The following is a 27426-nucleotide window of genomic DNA, read 5'->3' on the forward strand; positions in this document are numbered from 1 at the left end:
CCCAAATCCCCCCAAACAGCCCCAAATCCCCCCCAAAATACCCCAAATCCCCCCAAACAGCCCCAAATCCCCCTCCAAAATACCCCAAATCCCCCCAAACAGCCCCAAATCCCCCCCAAAATACCCCAAATCCCCCCAAAACAGCCCCAAATGTGCCCCAAAACAGCCCCAAATGTGCCCCAAAACAGCCCCAAATGTGCCCCAAAACAGCCCCAAATCAGCCCCAAAACAGCCCCAGATCCCCCCAAAATGCCCCCAAAGCCCCCACAAAACACCCTCAAATCCTCCAAAAACACCCCCAAAAAACTCCTAAAAGACCCCCAAATTCCCCCCAAATCGGTTTTTGGGGAACCCCCCCTGGATTTTTAGGATCCCCCTTTACCCCAAATTCACCTCCTCCCCCCCCCCCTTTCCTTCAGGGACGACGTTCCCAATTTTGGGCTCCCTCCTTTCCAGGGGGTGTTTTGGGGCACGCCCCGTTTTTTGGGGACCCCTCCGGCTCCCCCCCGTTTTTTGGGGACCCCCCCGGGATTTTTGGGACCCCCCTTTATCCCAAATTCGGCTCCTTTCCCCCCAAATTCACCTCCTCCCCCCCCCCTTTCCTTCAGGGATGACGTTCCCAATTTTGGGCTCCCTCCTTTCCAGGGGGTGTTTTGGGGCACGCCCCGTTTTTCGGGGACCCCCCCGGCTCCCCCCCGATTTTTGGGGACCCCCCCTGGATTTTGGGGCCCCCCCTTACCCCTGCAGACGCGGTGCTGGGCCCCGGCCATGATCCCGGGGGTGTCGATCAGGGTGATGCTCTCCAGGACCTGGTTGGGAATTTGGGCGCACACGAACCTGGGGGGGGGTCAGGGAGGGTCAGGGGGGGGTCAGGACCCCCCAAAATCCCCCCCCGAGGGTTTGGGGACCCCCCCCAGAGCTCGGGGGACCCCCCCCGGCCCCGCCTGCCCGGCTGTTTTCCCGGGATTTGGCAGCGGCCGGGGCGGAATTCCAAAGGGATGGGTCATCCAGGGAGGGGGGGAGCCCGAAAAGGGGGGGAAAGGGGGGGGGAAAGGGGGGATTTTGGGTGTTCTGGGCGAGTTTTTGGGGGACCTTGGGGGGAGTTCTGTGGAAATTTTGGGGGGGGGTCTAGAGCGGTTTTTTTGGGGTGTTTTGGGGGTGTTTTGTGGGAGTTTTGGGGGGACCTTGAAGGTTTTTTTGGGGGGGGGTTTGGGGGAGTTTTGTGGGAATTTTGGGGGGGTCTTGAGGGTTTTTTTGGGGGGGTTGAGGTGTTTTGGGGGGGGTTGTAGGAGGTTTTGGGGGGTTTTGAGGATGTTTTGGGGGTGTTTTGTGGGGTTTTGAATGGTTTTGGGGGAGTTTTGGAGAGGTCTTGATGGAATTTTGGGAGGTTTTGGGGTGTTTTGGGGGGGTTTTAGGGGGGTTTTGGGGGATCTTGGGGGTGTTTTGGGGCTGTTTGGGGGGGGCTTCGGGGGAGTTTTGGGGGGTGTTTCGGGGTGTTTGGGAGGGGTTTTAAGGTGGTTTTGGGGGAGTTTTGGGTTTGTTTTGGGGTGTGTTTTGGATGATTTTGGGGGTGTTTGGGGCGCTCTTAGGGTGTTTTAGGGGTGTTCTGGGGGGTTTTGGGGTGGTTTCGGGGGGTTTTGTGGGAAATTTTGGGGTGTTCTGGGGTCTCCTGCCACCCACCTGTTGAGGAACCCGTTGCCGAAGGGGCTGAGCTTCCGGAAGGGATTTTTGGGGTCGACGACGAGGGCGTTGCCGGGGATGAGCTCGGGGGTCTCCCCGTGTTTTGGGGGCGTTTTGGGGCAGTTTTGTGGGGTTTTGGGGTGTTTTGGGGTTGTTTTGGGGGTTGTTTTGGGGGAGTTTCATGAGAGTTTTGGGGGTATTTTGTGGGATTTTGGGGGGTTTTGGGGTTGTTTTGGGGTGTGTTTTGGATGTTTTTGGGGGTGTTTGGGGCGCTCTTAGGGTGTTTTAGGGGTGTTCTGGGGGGTTTTGGGGTTGTTTTGGGGTGTGTTTTGGATGTTTTTGGGGGTGTTTGGGGTGCTCTTAGGGTGTTTTAGGGGTGTTCTGGGGGGTTTTGGGGTGGTTTTGGGGGATTTTATGGGAGTTTTGGGGGGTTTTGTGGGAAATTTTGGGGTGTTCTGGGGTCTCCTCCCACCCACCTGTTGAGGAACCCGTTGCCAAAGGGGCTGAGCTTCCGGAAGGGATTTTTGGGGTCGACGACGAGGGCGTTGCCGGGGATGATCCCGGGGGTGTCCCCGTGTTTTGGGGGCGTTTTGGGGAGGTTTTGTGGGGTTTTGGGGTGTGTTTTGGACGTGTTTTGGGGTGTTTTGGGTTTCTTTGGGAGTGTTTGGGGGTTGTTTTGGGGGTGTTTTGGGGAGGTTTTGGGGAGGTTTTTGGGGGGTTTTAGGGAATTTTGGGGGTGTTTTAGGGGGTTTTTGGAGAGTTTGGGAGGGGGTTGGGGGGGTTTTGGGGGATTTCGGCGGGGTTTTGGTGGCTTTCAGGGGTGTCTCGAGGGGTGTTTTGGGGTCTCCTGCCACCCACCTGTTGAGGAACCCGTTGCCGAAGGGGCTGAGCTTCCGGAAGGGTTTTTTGGGGTCGACGACGAGGGCGTTGCCGGGGATGAGCTCGGGGGTGTCCCCGTGCATCACGGCCACGAAGGAGTCGGTGGTGGGCTCGGGGCCCACGCGGGCTCCGGGGATCTCCTGCTCCAGCAGGTACTGGATGAAGGTGGTTTTCCCGCTGGAATACTGGCCCATGACCAGCACCATCGGCTTCCCGTCGAAATCCGCCTCCTCCAGCGGCGCCGACTGGAATTCCTGGAAGCGGTAGAACTTCTCCACGGGCAGCAGCTTCTCCCTGTAGAGCTCCTTCAGCTTCTCCGTCACCGGGGCCACCCCGGGCCCCGAGCGGCTCCGGCGCCGCCGCCGCAGCCAACGCAGCATTCCCGGCGGATCCCGGGATTCAGAGCCGCGGAAACGCCGGGAATCGGGAGAGGGGAGGGTGGAAAATTGACCCCCCCGGGAGTGGAGGGGGTGGAGGGATCACGGGGGGGGAAAAATGGGGGAAAATCTGAGGGGGAAATGGAGGGAGAAGGAGAAAATCCTAATCCGGGGTTCTGGGAGGTTCCGGAGGGATCAAGACAGGGAAAATGGGGGGATCACACTCTGGGATTTTGGGAGGTTCCAGAGGGATCAAGAGGGGGAAAATGGAGGGATCTTACTCCAGGATTTTGGGATGTTCCAGAGGGATCAAGAGGGGGAAAATGGGGGAATCACTCTCTGGGATTTTGGGATGTTCCAGAGGGATCAAGAGAGGGAAAATAGGGGGATCTCAGTCCAGGATTTTGGGATCAAGAGAAGGAAAATGAGGGAATCACCCCACGGGATTTTGGGATGTTCCGGAGGGATCAAGAGAGGGAAAATAGGGGGATCTTACTCCAGGATTTTGGGATGTTCCAAAGGGATCAAGAGAGGGAAAAGGGGGGATCTCAGTCCGGGATTTTGGGATGTTCCAGAGGGATCAAGAGAGGGAAAATGGGGAATCCTACTCTGGGATTTTAGGATGTTCCAGAGGGATCAGCAGAGGAAAAATGGGGGGATCTCACTCCAAAATTTTGGGATCAAGAGAGGGAAAATGAGGGAATCACCCCACGGGATTTTGGGATGTTCCGGAGGGATCAAGAGAGGGAAAATGGGGGAAAAAAAGGTCCTCGGGTTCCCGGGATATTCCCAAAGGATCCACGGAGGTCAGACGGGAAAAAGGGGGAAAACTGTGAGGGATCAAGAGAGGGAAAATGGGAAAATCCCAATCCGGGGTTCTGGGATGTTCCGGAGGGGTCAGGAGAGGGAAAAATGGGGAAATCCCACTCTGGGATTGTGGGATATTCCCAAAGGATCAGCAGAGGTCAGAGGGGAAAAATGGGGGAAAAAACCCTCCTCGGGTTCCCGGGATGTTCCCAAAGATCAACAGGGATATTCCCAAAGGAAAAATGGGGGAAAAACCCCTCCCAGGTTTGTGGGATATTCCCGAGGGATCCGCGGGGATCCCGGGAAAAAGGAGCCCCCCGGAACCTCCCGAGGGATCCGCGGGGAGAGGCTGGAAAAACAGCGGGAAGAGGGAGCGGCTCAGGGGGGGGGGGAGCCGGGGGGGGGGGAGGAATTCCCACCTGGATCCCGAAAAACCCTCGGATTGGGCGGAAAAATGAGGATTTCGGGGGAGGCTGATGGAAAACTGAGCAGAAAAATTCAAATTTTTAGGGATTTCCCCTCAAAAATCCAGGTGGAAAACGAAAGTTTGGGGGGTTTCTCCTGGAAAAATCGAGGGGGGGAGAAGGAGGTTCCAGGGATTTTTGCCCGAAAAAATGAGGATTTCAGGGGTTTTCCCTGGAAAAACGAGGAGGGGAATGAGGTTTGAGGGATCTTTTCCCACGAAACGGGGGGAAAAAAATGAAGGCTGAGGGAGTTTTCCCATAAAAATCAAGCCCAAAAATGGAGGTTTTGGGGATCCTTTGCCTTAAAACGCGGAAAAAGGATTTTTTTTTCCCTGTGAAAACCGGCGAAAAGGTAAAGTTTTGGGGATTTTTTCCACGAAACGGAGCCCAAAAAGTGAAGTTTTGGAGATTTTTTCCTGTGGAAAAGAAGGAGAAAAACAAACTTTTCACTCTTCCCCCCCCCCCTTCAAATCCAGCCCCCCAAAAAACGACGTTTTTAGGAATTTTTTTTCCCCAGAACCGTAAAACCCGAAGTTCCGGGAATTCTTTACCCCCAAAAGGAGCCGGAAAAAAAAAAACACAAACCAAACCCAACCCCGAACCCTCCGGGAATTTTTTGCCCCGTCCAAACCAGCGGAATTCCCAAACTTTCGGGGCTCTTTTCCCACCGAAACCCGAATTCCCGGGATTTTCTTCCTCCCAATCCCGCAAAAAAAGAAAAATCCACCTTTTCCCTGTTTTTTTTTTTTTTTCTTTTCCCAGTGGGAAAAATCCCCTTTTTTCCCCCCCGGGAGGATCCCGGGCGGATCCCGGCGCCGCTCCCGCTTTTCCCGATTTTTCCCTGACCTTTTTTTTTTTTTCCCCGAGGTTTCGTCGCCGCTTTTTTTTTTTTCCTTTCCCACCTTTTTCCTGCTTTTTTTTTTTTTTTTATCCAATCCCGAAAATCCTCCGGCGGCGGCGGCGGCGATTCCCAAACTCTGAGCGGGGCCGAGGGGGTGGAAAAGAGGGAAAAAGGCTCCGGGGGGGGGGGTTAAATCTGCATAAATCTGCATAAATCGGCATAAATTTGGGGAATCGGGGCCGCGCGGCCCAAATTCGGGGCCATAAAAGAGCAACGAGCCGCGAATAATTAATGAGGGGGCGGCGCCGGGGGGGGAGCGAGGGACGAGCCCGGAGGATTCCCCGCAATTCCAGAGGATCCCGGCGCTGGGAAACCCGCCCGCATCCCAAATCCCGCCCCCACAGCCCCCAAATCCAGGATCCGGATCCCAAATCCAGGATTCGGATCCCAAATCCCACCTGGAGCCCCCAAATCCTGGATCTGGATCCCAAATCCCGCCCCCAGAGCTCCCAAATCCAGGATCCGGATCCCAAATCCCACCCCAGATCCCCCCCTCAAATCCAGGAGCCAGATCCCAAATCCCACCCCGGTCTCCCCCCCAAATCCAGGATCCGGATCCCAAATCCCGCCCCCATGAATAAGGATGCAGATCCCAAATCCCCTCCCAGAGCCCCCCAAATCCAGGATTAGGATCCCAAACCCCGGATCCGGATCCCAAATCCCACTCTAGACCCTCCAAATCCAGGATCCAGATCACAAATCCCACCCCCAGAGCCCCCAAATCCAGGAATCCAAGATCCGGATCCCAAATCCCACCCAGAGCTCCCAGACCCGGCTGGGGGGGGAGTGTTGGATCCAGGTGGGATTTGTTAGGAATGTGGGTCCAGATCCCAAATCCCACCCCCCGATCCCCAAATCCAGGATCCAGATCCCAAATTTTCCCCCTCAGACTCACCTGAATCCAGGATTCGGTTCCCAAATCCCACCCCCATCCCCCAAATCCATGATCCAGATCCCAAATTTCCCCCCTAATCCCCAAATCCCGGATCCAGATCCCAAATTTCCCCCCTAATCCCCAAATCCCGGATCCAGATCCCAAATTTCCCCCCTCAGACTCACCTAAATCCAGGATTCGGTTACCAAATCCCACCCCCTGATCCCCAAATCCTGGATCCAGATCCCAAATTTCCCTTCAGACCCCCCCCAAATCCCGGATCCAGATCCCAAATCCCACCCCCATCCCCCAAATCCCGGATCCAGATCCCAAATTTCTCCCCCAAATCCCGGCTCCCGACCCCATTCCCGAGGTGTTTTCCCGTGGGGAAGCAGCGGGGGCGGGGCCTCAGGAATTAATTAAAAGTGATTTTAATTTACACCAGAAATAGTAAATGTCCAGAATTCCTTAAAAAACTCGGTATAGACAATAAATACAGTACAAAATTCCAGCTGGGAATCCTCCCCCGGACGCGGCCTCGGGAATTTTCCCCCCCCCCCGGGAAATCGGGATCGACCCCCCCCGGGTGGAGAATTCCCCCCAAATTTTGGGGGAAAGGGCTGGGAAAAGGGGGAGTTTCCCCCCAAACCCCCCCCGGGATGGAATTCCTGGCGGGAAAAAGGGAATTATCCCGAAAATTGGGGCGGGGAGGGAGAATTCGGGAAGGGAAAGGGGGGAGATTTTTTTGGGGGGGAAAATGGGATTTTGGGGCCGAAAATTGGAGATTTTGGGGATTAAAAATGAAATTTTTTGGGGGGGGGGGAAATGAGGGGAAACTGGGATTTTTGTGCCCCCCGAAAAATGGGATTTTGGGGCCTCGAGAGGAGGTTTGGGGATGGAAAAGGAGATTTCGGGGGGAAAAAAGGAGATTTTGGTGGTGAAAAAAATGACTTTTTTGGAGAAAAGGGGGGTTTGGGGAGGAGGATTTGGGGTGGAAAAGGAGATTTTTGGGGGGAAAACCCGAGATTTTTTTGGCAAAGGGGGATTTTGGGGCTAAAAATGGAGATTTTTGGGGCTGAAAAAGGAGATTTTGGGGTTTTCCGATGGATCCGTCGGGCAGAGAAAAGGGAAAATCAGGAGGGAATGAGCCCAAAAAAACGGGATAAATATAAAAATAGGGATAAATAAACAGATAAATGGGATGAATAATGAAAAAAAATGGGATAAATAAGTGGGAAAAGGGAGAAATGGGGAGGTGAGTGGGATAAAAAATGAAATAAACGGGGAATAAAATTGAAAAATGTGGGATAAAAATAGAAATGGGATAAAAAGGGATGAAAAATAAATGGGTGTAAAAAAGGGGAAAAATAAAAAGGGGATAAAGAATAAAAGGGATGAAGGAAAATAAATAAATCAAACACGGGATGGAGAAAATAAATGAGAGAAAGAAAAGAGGAATAAATAAAATAAAGGGGATAAAGAAATAAATGAGATTAAAAAAAAGAATAAATAAAATAAATGGGGGAAAAAAGGGGAAAAAAGGAAAAATGGGATTAATAAAAGAAAAGGGAGAAAGAAAATAAATGAAATAAAGAAATGAAAAATAAATAAATGGGAAAAATAAAAGGGGAAAAAGGAAAAATGGGATTAAAAAGAGAAATGGGAGAAAGAAAATAAATGAGATAAAGAAAAATAAATAAAATAAATGGGAGAAATAAAAGGGGGAAAAGGAAAAATGGGATAAAAAATAAATGGGAGAGAGAAAAGAAATGAGATAAAGAAAAATAAATAAAATTAATGGGAGGAAAAAAGGGGATAAAGGAAAAATGGGATAAAAAAATAAATGGGAGAAAGAAAATAAATGAGATAAAGAAAAATAAATAAAATGGGAGAAATAAAAGGAGAAAAAGGGAAAATGGGATTAAAAAAAGAAATGGGAGAAAAATAAAAGAACTGGGAGAGAAATCCCGGGATAAAGGGGAATTTTGGGTTTTTTTTGGGGGGGTAAAAAGCAGAATTTGGGGCCCCGGGGGCGGCTCCATCCCTTGGGAATTCTGAGCGTTCCCAACCCCCCCTTGGCTGGAAAAACAATCCCGGGTTTGGGGCTTTTCATGGAAAAAACGGCTCCGAAAAAAAAGCCGGAAAAAGCCCCGGGGTGGAGCCGCTGGAGCTTTTCCAGCCCCGGAATTCCAGCCAAGAATTCCCGCCCCGCTCTCTTCCCTCCTTTTTTTAACTTCCCAAAAAAAAAAACCCCAAACCCTCCCGGGTGGGAAAATCGGGATTTTGGGGGGTTTCTCCCCGGGATTTGTTGGGATTTGGGGTTGTTTTCGGGGAAAAAGCTCCCGAGGATCCCGAGGGGAAAAAAAAAAAAAAATCCCTGGAAAAGGTGACGTGGGTTCCGTGTTCCCGCCTGGAATTCTCATTCCCGGGTTTTCCCCGCCCCGTTCCCGGGCGGGATCGGGACGGGAGAGCCCTTGGGAATGGGATTGTTCCTTAAAAATGGGATTGTTCCCCCCAAAAAAAGAGGGAAAAATGGGGAAAATCGGGGAACGGGGCGGAAAAAGGGAGCGGTTTTTCCTGAAAAAAACATGGAATTTTTTGGGAAAATGCTCTTTTTTCCATCAGAAATTGGGATTTCTGGCATCAGGAATGGAAGATTTGGGGGGAAAACGGGGGAAAAGTGGGATCAGATCCCTCCAATTCCCGCCTGGAATGGTGCAACCCCCCGGAAAACTCCCCCGGAAATTCGGGATCTCGCCCCCCCTTTTTTGGGGGAATTTTCGGGGAGGGCCCAAAAATCTCCGGAATCGGTTCAAAAAAGGCAAAAATTTGGGAAAAAGCTGCGGCTTTTCTCCTTTTTTTCGGGAATTTTTGGAGTGGGATTCGTGGAGGGGGGAGGGGGAAGATCCCAAAATCTCCGGGATCGGCTCGAAAAAACCGGGAAGCTTCGGGAGGACTCGGGAATTTTGCCCCTTTTCGGGGGGAAGTTTTGGGGTGGGAGGTGGGGGAGGGGCCAAAACCCCTCCGGAATCCGTTAAAAAAAAAAATAAAAAAAAAAATAAAATTGGGGAATTTTGCCCCTTTTGGGGAGGAATTTTGGGGAGAGAATCGGCGGCAGAAGGAAGAGAATCCGGAATTATCCCCAAAAAATGCTGTTCCAGCCCCTGGAATTCCACAGTTCTGGATCTGGGGGGGGGGAGGGGAATCGTCCTTGTTCTGGGTGGGATCCCAAAAAAAAAACATTTCCTGGGAAAAATGGGGGGAAAAGGGGGGGTGTGGGGGGGTTCCCAATCCCAGGGAAGGTCCAGGTGGATCCCGGGGAATTTGGGATCATCCCTGTTCCCCTTCCCAGGGATTTGGGATCATCCCAGTTCCTATTCTGGGATTTGGGATCATCCCTGTCCCCATTCCAAGGGATTTGGGATCATCCCTGTTCCCATCCCGAGGATTTGGGATCATCCTTATCCCCTTCCCAGGGATTTGGGATCATCCCAGTTCCTATTCTGGGATTTGGGATCATCCCTGTTCTCCATCCCAGGGATTTGGGATCATCCCAGTTCCCATTCCGGGGAATTTGGGATCATCCCTGTTCCCCTCTCAGGGATTTGGGATCATCCCAGTTCCCATTCCAGGGGATTTGGGATCATCCCAGTTCCCATTCCGGGGAATTTGGGATCATCCCTGTTCCCCATCCCAGGAATTTGGGACATTCCCACTTTCCCTCCCCCCCAATCCAGGGGAAATCCGGGATCCTCCCTCCTCGATCCCGATCCCAAGGGGGTTCCAGGGATTTGGGAATCTCCCATCCCTCTCCCACCCCCCTCCCAGTTCCCGTTTGGATCCCGATGGATTCGGGGCTTTCCCGATCCCGGGGGCGGCTCAGCTGGAATTCCCCCCTGGAATTTGGGGCTCTCCCTCCATCCCAATCCCGGTTGTTTTCCAGGGAAGCAAAGCTGGGATGTTCCCCCCGGGCTCCCCCTCATCCCAATCCCGACGGATCCGGGTCTCCTCCATCCCAGTTCCAATCCCAATCCCAATCCCAATTCCAATCCCAATGGATCCAGGTCTCCTCCATCCCAATCCCGATGGATCTGGGTCTCCTCCATCCCAATCCCAATTCCAACCTCAATGGATCAGGGTCTCCTCCATCCCAATCCCAATCCCAATCCCAATCCTGATGGATCTGGGTCTCCTTCATCCCAATCCCAATCCTGATCCCGATCCCGGTTCCGCTGGAGCTTCCTATGAAATCCGGGGCTCTCCCGCCCCCATCCCGATCCCGGGGAATTGGATCCGGGATGATCCCGTTCCTCCCTCCATCCCAACCCCGGGGGGTTCCTCGGCCACAATTCCTATGGAATCTGGGGCTCTCCCTCCATCCTGATCCCAATCCTGTGTCCTGTGGATCCTATGGAATCCAGAGCCCTCCTTCCATCCCAATCCCAATCCTGTGTCCTGTGGATCCCATGGAATCTGGGGCTCTCCCTGCATCCCAATCCTGTGTCCTACAGATCCCATGGAATCTGGGGCTCTCCTTCCATCCCAATCCTGTGTCCTGTGGATCCTATGGAATCTGGGGCTCTCCTTCCATCCCAATCCCAATCCTGTGTCCTATGGATCCTACGGATCCGGGGCTCTCCCATCCCAATCCCAGCCTAATCCAAATCCCAGGGGGGTCTTACCCATGTTCTATGGATTCCCAGTTCTCCATCCCAATCCCGGGGGGGTCTCATCCATGTCCTATGGATTCCCAGCTCTCCACCCCATTCCAGGGGGTTTCTCAGCCCCAATTCCCAAGGAATCCATGTCTCTCCATCCCAATCCCATTCCAGGGGGGGTTTCTCAGCCCCAATTCCCAAGGAATCCGTGTCTCTCCATCCCAATCCCATTCCAGGGGGGGTTTCTCAGCCCCAATTCCCAAGGAATCCGTGTCTCTCCATCCCAATCCCATTCCAGGGGGTCTCTCAGCCCCAATTCCCGCTGTTCTTTGCGTTCCTCCATCCCGATCCCATCCCAATCCCAATCCCAGGGGGGTCTCATCCATGTCCTATGGATTCCCATCACTCCACCCCATTCCAGGGGGTTTCTCAGCCCCAATTCCCAAGGATTCCGTATCCCTCCATCCCAATCCCATTCCAGGGGGTCTCTCAGCCCCAATTCCTGCTGTTCTCCGCGTCCCTCCATCCCGATCCCATCCCAATCCCGGGGGGGTCTCATCCATGTCCTATGGATTCCCAGCTCTCCATCCCCATTCCAGGGGGGGATTTCTCAGCCCCAATTCCCAAGGATTCCGTGTCTCTCCATCCCAATCCCATTCCAGGGGGTCTCTCAGCCCCAATTCCCAAGGAATCCACGTCTCTCCATCCCAATCCCATTCCAGGGGGGATTTCTCAGCCCCAATTCCCAAGGATTCCGTGGCTCTCCATCCCAATCCCATTCCAGGGGGTCTCTCAGCCCCAATTCCCAAGGAATCCATGTCTCTCCATCCCAATCCCAATCCCAGGGGGGTCTCATCCGTGTCCTATGGATTCCCAGCTCTCCAATCCCAATTCCAGGGGTGTTTCTCAGCCCCAATTCCCGAGGGATCCGTGTCTCTCCATCCCATCCCAATCCCGGGGGGGTCTCATCCATGTCCTATGGATTCCCAGCTCTCCAATCCCATTCCGGGGGGGGTTTCTCAGCCCCAATTCCCAAGGATTCCGTGTCTCTCCATCCCAATCCCATTCCAGGGGGGGTTTCTCAGCCCCAATTCCCGCCATTCTCCGTGTCCCTCCATCCCAATCCCATCCCAATCCCGGGATGAGCCGCTCTCTCTCTCTCTCTCTCTCTCTCTCCCCCCTCTCCCCTCCCCACCTCCCAGGCCGGGGGGGGGTGTGGGGGTGGGGTTGGATCCGTGGGGGTCACTCCAGACCCCGAGGGGGGGTCTCTCCAATTCCCACCGTTCCCGAATTCCCGCCGTTCCCTTCCCCCCGTCATCTGGTCAACGTCCGGGCGGCCCCGAGGCCTCCGTTGTGGGGCGGGGGAGGGGCGAGGCGGGGGTGGGGGTGGGGGTGGGGCTGGGGGGGCGTCCGGGGGGGCTGCTGGAGGTTGAGGATGCTGTCGATGGCGCTCTGCAGGTGCTCCGTCAGCGAGTCGTCCGGGGGGCTGTCGCTGGAGAAACTCGCGTTGTCCAGGCTCGGGTCGTTGTCCAGGGCGGGATCCGTGTCCAGGGCGGGATCCGTGTCCAGGGCGGGATCCGCGTCCAAGGCGGGGTCGGTGTCCAAGGTGGGATCCGCGTCCAAGCTCCCGGCGTTGCCCAGGCCGGGATCGTTGCCCGCGTTGTCCAAGCTCCGGGTGTTTTCCAAGCTCCTGGCGTTGCCCAGGTTGGGATTGTCCGGGTTGGCCTCGTCCCCCTCCGGCGACTCCGCCCGGCGCCGCTTCCGCGCCGGCGCCAGGGAACGCCAGGGGAGATCCGCCTCGGAGCCCTTCGGCATCATCCCACCTCCTCCTCCTCCTCCTCCTCCTCCTCCTCCTCCGTCCTCCTCGTCCTCCTCGGAGAACTCCCCGCGCTGCTCCATCCCGGCCTTCCCGCCCCTCCGCTGCTCCCGCTGATCCCACTGATCCCTCTGCTGCTGCTCCCGGTGCTGCTCCCGGTGCTCGGGGGGCTCGGGGCGGCCCCTCAGGGCCGTGGTGGTGATGACGGGGCGTCGCTCCGGGGGCCGATCCCGGTGGTGCTCGCGGTGGTGGTGGTGGTGGTGATCCCGGTGGTGGTGGTGGTGGTGGTGGTGGTGATCCCGCTGCTCCAGGGGGGACGCTCCCGCTCCCGCTCCCGCCGGGGGGTTCTCCCGGTAGGTTTTCCGCAGGGGCAGCCGGCACGAGGGGGGAGCGGCGGCGGCGCCGGGAACCGTCGTCGGCGTCGCCGTCGCCGGCCTCTTCTCCAGGGTCCCGTTGAGCTGCGCCGCTCCCGCCGCCGGAATCCCCGGCGCCGTCCCCGGCGTCGTTCCGTGGGCTCCTCCGTGGACGGGGTCGAGGGCGGTGTTGTGGACCACCTTGCTCAGCCCGGCCTCCTGCTTGATCTTGAGCTTGAGGCCGATGCGGCTCCGCGCCTCGTACGTCTTCATGGGCGGGCGGCTCCGCGACGGCAGCGGCGCCTCCTCGTCCCCGCGGCATTCCCGGGGGGATTCCCGGCGGGATTGGGAATGCTCCCCCAGCCAGGTGACCGACGGGGAACCCCCCGCGCTGTGCTTGATCAGCAGCCGCGGGGGGGGGAGGGGTGGAGGGGGGAGGGGCGGAGGGGGAGGGGCTTTGGAGGGAGGGGCGGAGGAGGGGGCGGGGCCTGAGGAGGAGGAGGAGGAGGAGGAAGGAGCGGGCAGGGAATGGGAATGGGAGTGGGAGTGGGAGTGGGGGCGGGAGGAGGAGGTGACGTACTCGTCTGCAAGGGAAGGGGGAGCGTTAATTAACTCATCACTAATTAACTTGTCAGTAATAAACTCATTAATTAACTCACCATTAATTGACTTGTCATTAATTGTCATTAATTAACTCATCATTAATTAACTTGTCATTAATTAACTCATCATTAATTGACTTGTCATTAATTGTCATTAATTAACTCATCATTAATTAACTTGTCATTAATTAACTCATCATTAATTGACTTGTCATTAATTGTCATTAATTAACTCATCATTAATTGACTTGTCATTAATTGTCATTAATTAACTCGTTAATTAACTTGTCATTATTTAACTCATCGTTAGTCAACTTGTTATTAATTAAATCAACTCATTACGATAAATCTTGATTGATCTTTGATCAGCTCTTGATTGACCTTTGATTGACCTTTAAGTGACCCTTGATTGACCTGTGGTTGACCTTTAATTGACCTTTGATTGGCTTTTGATTGACCTTTGATTGGTTTTTCATAGACCCTCGATATCCCTTGAGAACCCCCCTCGATTCCAGGAAGCCGATCCCAAACCCCGGGAATTCAATCCCAAACCCCAGGAACTGGATCCCAAACCCCAAGACTTTGATCCCAATCCCCAGGAATCGGATCCCAAACCCCAGGACTTGGATCCCAAACCCCAGAAATTGGATCCCAAACCCCAAGAGCCAGATCCCAAACCCCAGGAATCTGATCCCAAACCCCAGGAATTGGATCCCAAACCCCAAGACTTGGATCCCAAACCCCAGGAATTGGACCCCAAATCCCAGGAATCTGATCCCAATCCCCAAGACCTGGATCCCAAACCCCAGGACTTGGATCCCAAACCCCAGGAATCAGATCCCAAACCCCAGGAATTGGATCCCAATATCTGGGAATTGGACCCCAAACCCCAGGAATTGGATCCCAAACCCCAGGAATTGTATCCCAAACCCCAGGAATCTGATCCCAAACCCCAGGAATCCGATCTCAAACCCCAGGAATCCGATCCCAATATCTGGGAATTGGCCCCCAAACCCCCGGAATCCCATCCCAAGCCCCGGGAATCCCGCTCAGAACCCCCCGAACTCCCCCGCTCCCATCCCCGGCCCCACGACCCCCCCCCCCGATCCGGCAGCGCCGCCGATCCCTCGGGAATTCCCTCGGGAATTCCCTGCCCGGCATTCCCGTTTTTCCCACCTGGCTTGTCCCGGGCCAGCTGCCGGTCCAGGGCCAGCGCCGTCTTCTCCTCCTGGATGAACATCCTGTCGATCATCACCATCTCCGCCGAGGGGCTCACGCGCTGGAAAACCGGGAATGAGCGCCGGGAACGGACATTGGGAACGTTGGGAACGTCGGGAACGTTGGGAATGTCGGGAATGGGAGGGGGAGGCTCACCCGGGACTCCTCGAGCAGCAGCAGCCGGTACTTGTTGAGCATCGCCCGCGTCCGGCGCAGCAGCTGCTCCGACACCAGAGCGAACTCCTCGTCCACTGGGAACGGGAAAACCGGACAGTGGGATCGTGGGAATGGGATCACGGGAGAACGGGAGCACGGGAACGGCCGGGGGCACCCCCGGGACAATGGGAATGGCCGCAGTCACCCCAGGATAACGGGATAATGGGAGCACGGGAATGGCCGGGGGCACCCCGGGAACACGGGAATGGGAATGGCTGGAGTCACCCCGGGAATGGGAACAGGAATGGGAATGGGAACGGGAATGGGAACAGGAATGGGAACAGGAATGGGAACGGGAATGGGAACAGGAATGGGAACAGGAATGGGAATGGGAACAGCCGGAGTCACCCCGGGAACATGGGACAGCCACGGGATAATGGGAATGGGAATGGGAGTGAGAATGGCCGGAGTCACTCCGGGAGAATGGGAATGGGAATGGTTGGAGTCACCCCGGGAATGGGAACAGGAATGGGAACAGGAATGGGAATGGGAACAGCCGGAGTCACCCCGGGAACACAGGACAGCCACGGGATAATGGGAATGGGAATGGGAATGGGAATGGGAGTGAGAATGGTCGGAGTCACTCCAGGAAAATGGGAATGGCCGCAGTCACCGTGGGAACATGGGAATGGGAATGGTTGGAGTCACCCCGGGAATGGGAACAGGAATGGGAATGGGAACAGCCGGAGTCACCCTGGGAACTCAGGACAGCCACGGGATAATGGGAATGGGAATGGGAGTGAGAATGGCCGGAGTCACCCCAGGAATGGGAATGGTTGGAGTCTGGAATCACACCGGGAGAACGGGAACGGGAATGGTTGGAATCACCCCGGAAGAACGGGAATGGGAACAGGAATGGTCAGAGTCACCCCAGGAGAAAGGGAACAAGGAATGGGAACAGGGAATGGGAACAGGAGTGGGAACAGCCAGAGTCACCCTGGGAATGGGAATGGGAACAGCCAGAGTCACCCTGGGAACAATGGACAGTCCCGGGATAAAAGGAACAGGAACGGGAATGGGAATGGTCAGAGTCACCCCAGGAGAACGGGAACAGGGAATGGGAATGGGAACAGCCAGAGTCACCATGGGAACATGGGGCAGCCGTGGGACAATGGGAATAGGAATGGGAATGGCTGGAGTCACCCCGGGAATGGGAACGGGAATGGCAGCAGGAAAGGCCCAGCCCTCCCCCCATTCCCACCCCGTTATCCCATTATCCCCCCATTCCCACCCCCGTTATCCTCTCTCCTCCCATTCTCAGCCCCGTTATCCCTCTCCCCCCATTCTCAGCCTCGTTCTCCCTCTCTCCCCTCATTCCCACCCCCCTTATCCCATTATCCCCCCATTATCCCCCCATTCCTACCCCACTATCCCATTATCCCCCCATTCCCACCCCCTTATCCCATTATCCCCCCATTCCTACCCCACTATCCCATTATCCCCCCATTCCCACCCCCTTATCCCATTATCCCCCCATTCCTACCCCACTATCCCATTATCCCCCCATTCCCACCCCCTTATCCCATTATCCCCCCATTCCCAGCCCCATTATCCCTCTCTCCCCCCATTCCCATCCCATTATCCCCCCATTCCCACCCCCTTATCCCATTATCCCCCCATCCCCAGCTCCCTTATCTCTCTCTCCCCCCATTCCCACCCCGTTATCCCATTATCCTCCCATCCCCAGCCCCATTATCCCATTATCCCCCCATTCCCACCCCATTATCCCCCCATTCCCACCCCGTTATCCCATTATCCCCCCATCCCCAGCTCCCTTATCCCATTACCCCCCCATTCCCACCCCGTTATCCCATTTTATCCCCCCATTCCCACCCCTGTTTTCTCACCATTCCCAGCCCCGTTATCCCACTTCCCCACCATTCCCAACCCCATTATCCCCCCATTCCCAGCCCATTATCCCTCTCTCCCCCCGTTCCCAGCCCCGTTCTCCCTCTCTCCCCCCATTCCCACCCGGTTATCCTGTTCTCCCGCCGTTCCCACCCCGTTATCCCATTATCCCCCCATTCCCACCCCCGTTATCCCTCTCTCCCCCCATTCCCACCCCGTTCTCCCTCTCTCCCGCCATTCCCACCCCATTCTCCCTCTCTCCCCCCATTCCCAGCCCCATTATCCCTCTCTCCCGCCGTTCCCGCCCCATTATCCCATTATCCCGCCCCGTTCCCAGCCCCTCACCCCTGTGGCACTCGGCCTCCGCCGGGAGCATTCCCTGGTAGACGTGGTAGGGGAGGAGCCTCCTCAGGGCGTCGCCCACGGAGCGGAAGCGGGTCCGGAATTCCGGGTGCAGCACCGAGCCCTGGTGCTTGTGCAGCTGCTCCAGGAGGCTGCGGGGCAGAATTCCCAAATTACGGCCACAATTCCCGCGTGCCCGGAGCCCACGCCCACGGAAATCCCCAATTTCCCACGTCAAGGGGGGGAAAATCCCGAATTTCCCCTAAAATTCCCAGATTTCCCGCGTCGACGGGGACAAAATTCCCCCGTTTCTGGCATCAGCAGGGACAAAAATCCCGAATTTCCCGCAAAATTCCCAGATTTCCCGCGTCAACGGGGACAAAATTCCCCCGTTTCTGGCATCAGCAGGGACAAAAATCCCGAATTTCCCGCAAAATTCCCAGATTTCCTGCATCAACGGGGACAAAACTCCCAAATTTCCCTAAAACTCCCAGATTTCCCACGTCAACAGGGAGAAAACTCCCTGTTTCTGGCAGGAATATTGACAAAAATCCCAAATTTCCCCTAAAATTCCCAAATTTCCAGCATCAACGGGGGTAAAATTCCCTGTTTCTGGCAGTAATGATGAGAAAAATCCTAAATTTCCCACAAAATTCCCAGATTTCCCACGTCAACAGGGACAAAATTCCCCCGTTTCTGGCATCAGCAGGGACAAAAATCCCGAATTTCCCGCAAAATTCCCAGATTTCCCACGTCAACGGGGACAAATCTCCCTGTTTCTGGCATCAGCAGGGACAAAAATCCCAAATTTCCCCCAAAATTCCCAGATTTCCCACGTCAACGGGGACAAATCTCCCCGTTTCTGGCAGCAGGGGGGACAAAATTCCCGGATTTCCCACAGAATTCCCAGATTTCCCACATCAACAGGGAGAAAAACTGTTGAGAAATGTTGAGAACAATCCTAAATTTCCCCAAAGAATTCCCAGATTTCCCATGTCAACAGGGACAAAACTCCCAAATTTCCCCTAAAATTCCCAGATTTCCCGCATTGACAGGGACAAAATTCCCCGTTTCTGGCATCAGTGGGGACAAAAATCCCGAATTTCCCGCAAAATTCCCAGATTTCCCATGTCAACAGGGACAAAACTCCCAAATTCCCCCCAGAATTCCCAGATTTCCCACATCAACAGGGACAAAATTCCCCCGTTTCTGGCAGTAATGTTGAGAAAAATCCCGAATTTTCCACAAAATTCCCAGATTTCCGGGGTCAGCAAGGACAAAACTCCCCTTTCCTGGTGTCAGCTTGGGCAGAATTCCCGCTTTCCAGCGCCCCAGCGGCCAAAATTCCCCATTTCCGGGATAAAGGCGGCCAGAATTCCCGGCTCCCGGCCCCGTCCCGGCCGGAATTCCCAGCCTGGAGCATTCCCAGCGTTCCCAGTATTCCCAGCATTCCCAGTGCTCACCAGGCCTCTTTGCTGGGCTGCAGCGCCGGCGGCTTCTTCAGAGACTCCAACTGCGGAGACAACGGGAATCCCGGGATTTGGGGGACATTCCCGGGATTTGGGGGAGATTCCTGGGATTTGGGAGACATTCCGAGGGATTTGGGGGAGTTTCCTGGGATTTGGGGGAGATTCCTGGGATTTGGGGGAGTTTCCCAGGGATTTGGGGGAATCCCAGGATTTGGGGGCCATTCCCAGTGTTTGGGGGAGGTTCCTGGGATTTGGGGGCAATTCCTGGGATTTGGGGGAATCCTGGGATTTGGGGGAGATTCCTGGGATTTGGGGGAATCCTGGGATTTGGGAGCAATTCCGAGGATTTGGGGGAGATTCCTGGGATTTGGGGGAATCCTGGGATTTGGGAGCAATTCCCAGGGATTTGGGGGAACCCTGGGATTTGGGGGAGATTCCTGGGATTTGGGGGAATCCCGGGATTTGGGGGACATTCCCAGTGTTTGGGGGAGATTCCTGGGATTTGGGGGACATTCCTGGGATTTGGGGGAATCCCGGGATTTGGGGGTGAATTCCTGGGATTTGAGGTCGAATTCCCAGGATTTGGGGGTGAATTCCCAGGATTTGGGGGTGAATTCCCGGGATTTGGGGCCGAATTCCCAGGATTTGGGGCGGAATTCCCGGGATTTGGGGGAGGAATTCCCGGGATTTGGGGGCAAATTCCCAGGATTTGGGGCGGAATTCCCGGGATTTGGGGGCGAATTCCCGGGATTTGGGGGCAAATTCCCAGGATTTGGGGCGGAATTCCCGGGATTTGGGGGTGAATTCCCGGGATTTGGGGACTCACCATCGGCTGGGGGCCCTTCCCCCCCCCCGGGGCCTGGGGGGGGCCTTTGATCCCACCCGGCTTTGCCTGCGGAAAAGCGGGAAAAGCGGGATGAGCTCGGGAATTGCCGGGGCTGGGAAAGGGGGGAGACGCCCCGGGGGGGGGAAAAGTGGGAATAACCCGGGAAAATTGGGGAGAAACGGGGAAAAACGGGGATAAAAGGCAGGGAAAATGGGGAAAAACGGGGATAAAAGGGAGGAAAACTGGGAATAAATGGGGAACACTGGGAAGAAAATGAAGGAAAAATAGGGAATAGGGAGGAGAACTTGGGAAAACTGGGAACAAAAGGGAGGAAAAATGGGGAAAACTGGGGATAAAAGGGAGGAAAAATGGGGAAAACTGGGGATAAAAGGGAGGAAAAGTGGGAAATAGGGAAGAAAACTTGGGAAAAAAGTGGGAAAGTGGAGGAAAGAAATTAAAAATTGGGATCTGGAATGAGGGAATGTGAGGGATAAAGGGAGAAAACTGGGAATAAAGGGGGAAATTCAGGGAGAAAGGAGGAAAACTTGGGAAAAAAGGAGGAAATCTGGGAAAAAAAAAAAGAGGGAGATGGAGGGAAAAGCGGGAAAATAAAGTGGGAAAATTGGGATGGGAAAGGGGAAAATGTGGGAAGGGAAGGAGAAAAGTGGGAAAGGAGCGGGAAAAGTTGAGAAAAGAGGAGGAATTCCTGGGAAAAGGTGGGAAAAGGGGAGGGAATCCAAGGAAAATGTGGGAAAGGAGGAGGAATTCCAGGGAAAAGGTGGGAAAAGAGAGGGAATTCTGGGGAAAAGTTGGGAAAGGGGGAGGAATTCCTGGGAAAAGGTGGGAAAAGGGGAGGAATTCCCAGGAAAAGGCGGGAAAAGGGGAGGAATTCCGGGGAAAAGGTGGGAAAGGAGGAGGAATTCCCGGGAAAAGGGTGGGAAAAGAGGAGGAATTCTCAGGAAAAGGTGGGAAAAGAGGAAGAATTCCTGGGAAAAGGGGAAGAATTCCTGGGAAAAGGTGGGAAAAGAGGAGGAATTCCCAGGAAAAGGTGGGAAAAGAGGAGGAATTCCCAGGAAAAGAGAAGGAATTCCCAGGAAAAGGTGGGAAAGGAGGAGGAATTCCTGGGAAAAGGTGGGAAAAGAGAAGGAATTCCTGGGAAAAGTTGGGAAAAGGGGAGGAATTCCCAGGAAACCCCCCCTCACCTGTCCGGGCTGCGGAGCCGGGGCCTTGCCCGGAGCTGGGGCCCCTTTCCCGGCGGGAATGGCGCTGGGAATGCTGGAAATGCCGGGAATGCTGGAGAAGGGTTTGCTCTCCGAGGGGGCACCTGGAAAGGGGAACAATGGGAAGGGTCAGAGCCGGGAAAATCCTGGAGATTCCCGGGGCTGGGAGATCCCGGGAATGGTCGGATCCAGGAAAATCCCGGAGATTCCCAACTGAGAGATCCTGGGAATGGTCAGAGCCGGGAAAATCCTGGAGATTCCCGGGGCTGGGAGAGCCCGGGAATGGTTGGATCCAGGAAAATCCCGGAGAGTCCCAACTGAGAGATCCCGGGAAGGGTCAGAGCCGGGAAAATCCCGGAGATTCCTGTGCTGGGAGATCCCAGGAACAGTCAGATCCAGGAAAATCCTGGAGATTCCCGGGGCTGGGAGATCCCGGGAATGGTCAGAGTTGGGAAAATCCTGGAGATTCCCAACTGGGAGATCCCGGGAATGCTGGAGGGAGGGGGAATGAGGGAAAGGCCTGGCCTGGAATTCCAGGGGGATTCCCAAATGGAGGCTGGGAAGCTGGGATTTGGGATATTGGGATGGTGGGATGCTGGAATGTTGGGATACTGGGATGGTGGAATTCTGGGATTTGGGATGCTGGAATGTTGGGATACTGGGATTTGGGATGCTGGGATGTGGGAGACTGGGATGGTGGGAGACTGGGATGGTGGGAAGCTGGGATTTGGGATATTGGGATTTGGGATACTGGGGGGGTGGGATACTGGGATTTCGGATACCGGGATTTGGGATGCTGGGATTTGGGAGACTGGGATTTGGGATCCTGAGGTGATGGGATACCGGGATACTGGGATACTGAGATGTGGGGACTCCGAAATTCCAGGAATCCCAGGACTTGAGGGATTCCGGGACACCTGGGATTTCAGCATTCCAGAACACCGGGACTCCGGAATTCCGGGATTCCGGGATGTTGGGCTGCTCTGGGACCCTGGAATTCCAGCATTCTGGGATTTTGGAATGCGGTGGGACCCCGGAATTCCGGGCTGCTGTAGGGCTCTGGAATTCCGGGATTCCAGGATTTTGGAATGCCGAGGGACCCTGGAATTCCAGGATTCCTGGGATTTTGGGCTGCTGTGGGACCCTGGAATTCCAGGATTTTGGAATGCTGTGGGACTCTGGAATTTCAGGATTCCTGGGATATTGGGTTGCTCTGGGACTCTGGAATTCCAGGATTTTGGAACAGTGTGCGACTTTGGAATTCCAGGATTCCAAGACTCTGGGAATGCCGCGGGACTCCGGAATTCCAGGATTTTGGGAATGCTATGGGACTCTGGAATTCCAGGATTTTTGGGAATGCCGTGGGCCTCTGGAATTCCAGGATTCCTGGGATATTGGGCTGCTCTGGGACTCCGGAATTCCAGGATTTTTGGGAATGCTGCGGGACCCCGGGATTCCAAGATTTTTTCGGGAATGGCGGCGGTTCCCACCTGCGTTAGCGGGCGTGGCGGGGGCGGGGCCGTGGGCGGGGCCGGGCGTGGTGGGCGTGGCCGTGACCAGGACGGAGGCTCCGCCCGGAGCCGGGAAGGTTCCGGGGCTGGACGGGGGCGGCTTCGGCTGCAGGATCAACCCCGGAGGGACCTGGAACGGGAACGGACACCCCCGAGATCCCAACGGCCCCGAAATTCCCAAATCCCAACGGAAACGGAGCCGGGAGAGCCCCGGGAACAACAAATCCCCAGGGATCCAACACCCCCTGATCCCAAAAATAACCCCCCAAATCCAGAGGGATCAAACTCCCGGATCCCAAGAATGATCCCGACCCCTAAATCCCAAATCCAGAAGGATCCAACACCCAAATCCCAAAAATAACCCCAACCCACAGGGATCAAACCCCCAGATCCCAAAAATAACCCCCCAAATCCAGAGGGATCCAACACCCCCTGATCCCAAAAATAACCCCCCAATCCTGAGGGATCCAACACCCCCTGATCCCAAAAATAACCCCCCAAATCCAGAGGGATCCAACACCCCCTGATCCCAAAAATAACCCCCCAAATCCAGAGGGATCCAACACCCCCTGATCCCAAAAATAACCCCAACCCACAGGGATTAAACCCTCGGATCCCAAGAGAAATCCCAAATCCAGAGGGATCCAACACCTCCTGATCCCCAGAATGATCCCTATCCCTAAATCCCAAATCCCAAAGGATCAAACCCCCGGATCCCAAAAGGAACCCCCAACCCAGAGGGATCCAACACCCAGATCCCAAAAAAAGCCCCAATCCAGAGGGATCAAACTCCTGGATCCCAAGAATGATCCCAACCCCTTAATTCCCAAATCCAGAAGGATCCAACACCCCCAGATCCCCCCCAAAAAACCCAAATCCAGAGGGATCCGACCCCCAGATCCCAAAACCAACCCCAAATCCAGTCAGATTTGACCCCAAGATCCCCCCTAAATCCCAAATCCCGAGGGATCAAACCCCGGGATCCGAAGAGGAATCCTCATCCCAGAGGAACCAAAGGCCCGAATCCCCCCAGATCCCAAATCCCAAATCCAGCGGCATCGAAGGCCTGAATTCCCCCAGGATCCCAAATCCAGCAGGATCCGAAGCCTGAACACCCCTAAAATCCCAAATCTGGGGGGTTTCGACCCCCAAATCCCAAAAAAACTCCGAAATCCAGCAGGATCCAGCTCCTGGATACCCCAAGTAAAGCAGGATCCAACAACCGACCCCCAAATCCCAAATCCAGCGGGATCCGTTTCCTGAACGTCCCAAATCCAGTGGGATTCAATTCCTGCATGCCCCAAATCCAGTGGGATCCAACAGCTGACCCCCAAAATCCCAAATCCAGTGGGATCCAGTTCCTGGACACCCCAAATTCAACGGGATTCGGTTCCTGGATGCCCCAAATCCAGTGGGATCCAACAGCTGACCCCCAAAATCCCAAATCCAGTGGGATTTGGTTCCTGGACACCCCAAATCCACTGGGATCCAGTTCCTGGATGCCCCCAATCCAGCGGGATCCAACAACCAAACCCCAAAATCCCAAATCCAGTGGGATCCAGTTCCTGAACGTCCCAAATCCAGTGGGATTTGGTTCCTGAACCCCCCAAATCCAGTGGGATTCAATTCCTAGATGCCCCAAATCCAGTGGGATCTGGTTCCCGAACCCCCCAAATCCAACGGGATCCAACAACCGACCCCCCCAAATCCCAAATCCAGTGGGATCCAGTTCCTGAACGTCCCAAATCCAGTGGGATTCAATTCCTGCATGCCCCAAATCCAGTGGGATCCAACAGCTGACCCCCAAAATCCCAAATCCAGTGGGATCCAGTTCCTGGACACCCCAAATTCAATGGGATTCGGTTCCTGGATGCCCCAAATCCAGTGGGATCCAGTTCCTGAACATCCCAAATCCAGTGGGATTCAGCTCCTGGATGCCCCAAATCCAGTGGGATTTGGTTCCTGGACCCCCCAAATCCAGTGGGATCCAACAACCGACCCCTCAAATCCCAAATCCGGCGGGATTTGAGGCCAACCCAGGATTTGGGAAGGGGGGGTTTTGCCCGGAAAAACGGGATCGCGCTTCCAATTCCCGCCTTTCCGACGCCTTTTCCAAGGGCTTGGGAACCAGGAAATTCCCTCGATCCCTCCCAAAATTCCTGGAAAAAACAGTGGGATCGAGGAGTTTTCTGGGATACCCCAAACCGGGGAGGGGGAGGCTGGAAAGGGGGGGGGTCTCCTTCCCGTTTTCCCCGGGAATTCCCGGCGGGATTTACCTGCTGGAACCTTTCCAGGACGGGCTTCGGCGGAGCAGGAGGAGGAGGAGGAGGAGGAGGAGGAGGAGGAGGAGGGCCGGGATTGGGATTGGGATTGGGAATGGGATTGGGAAGGGGCTGGAAAGCCCCCGGCAGGAGGTGCAGGGGGGGGGGTTTTCCCGGCCCCGATCCCAGCGGGATTCCCGGGAAATGGGGGGGCTGGGAATGCGGCTGGAGCTCCGGGGGGGGAGCCGAGGAAGAGGAGGAGGAGGAGGAGGAGGAGGAGGAGGAGGAGGAGGAAGAGGAGGAGGAGGAAGATTCGGGGATCCCAAAGAGCCCCGGGGGATTCTGGGAAGTCTGGGAATTCTGGGGGGTGCAGGAGCGCGGGGGGGGCGGCTCCGAGGGCGGGCGGGGTTGGGAAGGGGGTCGGGAATGGGGGCGGGAAGGGGGGCGGGACAGGGGCTGGGGTTGGGAAGGGGGGCGGGGAGGGAGCTGGGGGGGCAGCTGAGCCGGGATTTGGGATGGGATTTGGGCCGGGATTTGGGATGGGAGCTGGGAGGGAAGGGCCGGGGGGTCCCCGGGGGACGTTCCCGATCCCGGGAGCTTCGGCTGCAACACAGAAAGGAAAAGAGGCAGAAGGTTAGTCTGGGGGGAAAAGGGGCAGGGGACGGGCAAATCCCGGGAAAATCCCACTGGGAGGGCCTGGATGCCACCCCCCCAGGACCCTCTGGAATCCCATCCATCCCAAATCCATCCCAAATCCATTGGAAGGGGGGTTTTGGGGATAAAAACGAAGGAAAACGCCCCAAGGATCCATTCCCAAAGTGGCTCCAAAAGCATCTCTGGGAGGGGATTATCCAGGAATGGCTCCAGGATTGGATTATCCTGAGAAAAACCCACTGGGAGGGCCTGGATGCCACCCCCCCCAGGACCCTCTGGAATCCCAAATCCATCCCAAATCCATCCCAAATCCATCGGAAGGGGGGTTTGGGGAATAAAAGTGAAGGAAAACGCCCCAAGGATCCATTCCCAAAGTGGTTCCAAAAGTGGATTTTCCCAAGAAAATTTTCCTGGATAACCCCCTCCCAGGACCCTCTGGAATCCCAAATCCATCCCAAATCCATCCCAAATCCATTGGAAGGGGGGTTTGGAGAATAAAAATGAAGGAAACCCCTCCTGAGGATCCAACTGTGGATTCCCAAAGTGGCTCCAAAAGTAGCTCCAGGATTGGATTATCTTGGGAAAATCCCACTGGGAGGGCCTGGATACCACCCCCCCAGGACCCTCTGGAATCCCAAATCCATCCCAAATCCATCCCAAATCCATTGGAAGGGGGGTTTGGGGAATAAAAATGAAGGAAACCCCCCCCCCAAGGATCCAACTGGGGATTTGGCTCCAAAAGCAGCTCCAGGATTGGATTATCCCGGGAAAACCCCACTGGGAGGGTCTGGAGAACCCCCCCCCAGGACCCTCTGGAATCCCAAATCCATCCCAAATCCACTCCTTGGGGGGTTTTGGGGAATAAAAATGAAGGAAACCCCCTCCTGAGGATCCAACTGGGGATTCCCAAAGTGGCTCCAAAAGCAGCTCCAGGATTGGATTATCCTGGGAAAATCCCACTGGGAGGGCCTGGATACCACCCCCCCAGGACCCTCTGGAATCCCAAATCCATCCCAAATCCATCCCAAATCCATTGGAAGGGGGGTTTTGGGGAACAAAAATGAAGGAAACCCCCCCCCCGAGGATCCAACTGGGGATTCCCAAACTGCAACTCTAGGAGGGGATCATCCAGAAATGGCTCCAGGATTGGATTATCCCGGGAAAACCCCCCTCTGGGGGGCCCTGAACTCCCCCCCGGGGACCCTTCGGATCCCAATTCCATCCCAAATCCAAGGAAAAGTCACTTTGAGGACCCCTAAACCCCCCCCCCCCGACCCTCTGGATGCCAAACCTGCCTCAAATCCCCCTTTCCCGGGTGTTTTTGGGAAGCAGGACAAGGGAAAACCCAGGAGGCTCCAGCTGTGAATTCCCAAGGAAGCGGCTCCGAGCCGGGAGCGACTCCGAACCCCGGAAAAATCCCGTTTTCCGCTTCCCTTCCCCCAAAAAAATTCCCCCATTCCTGGTTTTTTTTTTCCCGCTCCGGGGATGATTTCGGATGGATTCAAACCCTCCCCATTCCCAGGGAGGCTTTCCCGGGGTTTTTCCCGAATTCCCGGAGTTGGGAACGGGCCCGACGCTGATCCCCAAGGATTTTGGGGGGGGGGAAGCCCCGGGAATTTCGGGATCCGCCGGGAGCGCAGGGAAAGCGGGAAAAGCAGCAGCAGCTTCCGGGGTTAGTGAAGCCAAAGCGAGCGGGAAGAGCCGGGAACGGGCGGAAAAACGGGAATGGGGGGGATCCAACCCCCCCCCGGCTCCAGCCCAGGGCGGGAAACTGGGAATTGGACAATTGGGAGGGGGGAAAAAGGGCCGGAAAACCCCCGGAATTGCGGCCTGGGGGCGACAAAATTCCCCCAGATCCGCCCAATCCCGGGAAGTTCGGGGACGGATCCGGCGGGAAAAGCAGATCCCGGGGGGGGGGGGATTTTGCTGGGATTTGGGCCAAAGGGAACGTTGGAATTGCAGGAATCTCCCATCCCAGATCCCGCTTTTCCGTTGCTGGATCCCACTTTTCTGCTGCAGGATCCTGGTTTTCCGCCCCTGAATCCCGGGTTTTCTGCTGCTGGATTCCCGGTTTTTTTCACTCCTGGATCCCGGTTTTCCACTGGATCCCTCATTTTACCCTGCTGGATCCTGGTTTTTCACTCCTGGATCCTGGTTTTCCGCCCCTGGATCCTGGTTTTCTGTCCCTGGATCCCAGTTTTCCACCCCTGGATCCCGGTTTTCCGCCCCTGGATCCTGGTTTTCTGTCCCTGGATCCCAGTTTTCCACCCCTGGATCCTGATTTTCCATCCCTGGATCCTGGTTTTTCACCCCTGGATCCCGATTTTCTGCCCCTGGATCCCAGTTTTCCACCCCTGGATCCCGGTTTTCCACCCCCGGATCCCGGTTTTCCGCCCCTGGATCCTGGTTTTCTGTCCCTGGATCCCAGTTTTCCACCCCCGGATCCCGGT

General features: G+C 55.5%; 2 protein-coding genes and 1 long non-coding RNA gene across 3 annotated transcripts in view; all 3 read right to left on the reverse strand.

Annotated features, from left to right (window-relative positions):
* Positions 1 to 710: 710 nt before the first annotated feature.
* On the reverse strand, positions 711 to 2943 carry LOC116781759 (EH domain-containing protein 2-like; the record flags this gene model as incomplete). Its single annotated transcript, XM_032677494.1, has 2 exons — positions 2539 to 2943; positions 711 to 837 (listed from the first exon to the last, which is right to left on the reverse strand). Coding segments are annotated over exons 1-2 (528 nt in total), but the record flags the coding sequence as incomplete, so codon positions are not given.
* Positions 2944 to 4538: 1595 nt separating this feature from the next.
* Positions 4539 to 5399, reverse strand: LOC116781753. Its single transcript, XR_004354976.1, has 2 exons — positions 5110 to 5399; positions 4539 to 4623 (listed from the first exon to the last, which is right to left on the reverse strand). It is a non-coding gene; the product is annotated as an uncharacterized LOC116781753 (long non-coding RNA).
* A 7241-nt stretch (positions 5400 to 12640) lies between these two features.
* The window catches only part of BICRA (BRD4 interacting chromatin remodeling complex associated protein), a 29263-nt gene continuing 14477 nt past the window's right edge, over positions 12641 to 27426 (reverse strand). Inside the window, exons 6-15 of the mRNA XM_032677467.1 lie at positions 24338 to 24553; positions 22041 to 22191; positions 20533 to 20654; positions 19331 to 19396; positions 18499 to 18548; positions 17039 to 17187; positions 14786 to 14880; positions 14588 to 14690; positions 12775 to 13393; positions 12641 to 12695 (exon numbers count right to left, since the gene is read on the reverse strand). Of these exons, the coding sequence (XP_032533358.1) occupies positions 12641 to 12695; positions 12775 to 13393; positions 14588 to 14690; positions 14786 to 14880; positions 17039 to 17187; positions 18499 to 18548; positions 19331 to 19396; positions 20533 to 20654; positions 22041 to 22191; positions 24338 to 24553 (1626 nt within the window). The remainder of the gene's footprint in view (positions 12696 to 12774; positions 13394 to 14587; positions 14691 to 14785; positions 14881 to 17038; positions 17188 to 18498; positions 18549 to 19330; positions 19397 to 20532; positions 20655 to 22040; positions 22192 to 24337; positions 24554 to 27426) is intronic.

The sequence above is a fragment of the Chiroxiphia lanceolata genome, unplaced genomic scaffold (assembly GCF_009829145.1).
Source record: "Chiroxiphia lanceolata isolate bChiLan1 unplaced genomic scaffold, bChiLan1.pri scaffold_61_arrow_ctg1, whole genome shotgun sequence".
Lineage (NCBI taxonomy): Eukaryota > Metazoa > Chordata > Aves > Passeriformes > Pipridae > Chiroxiphia > Chiroxiphia lanceolata.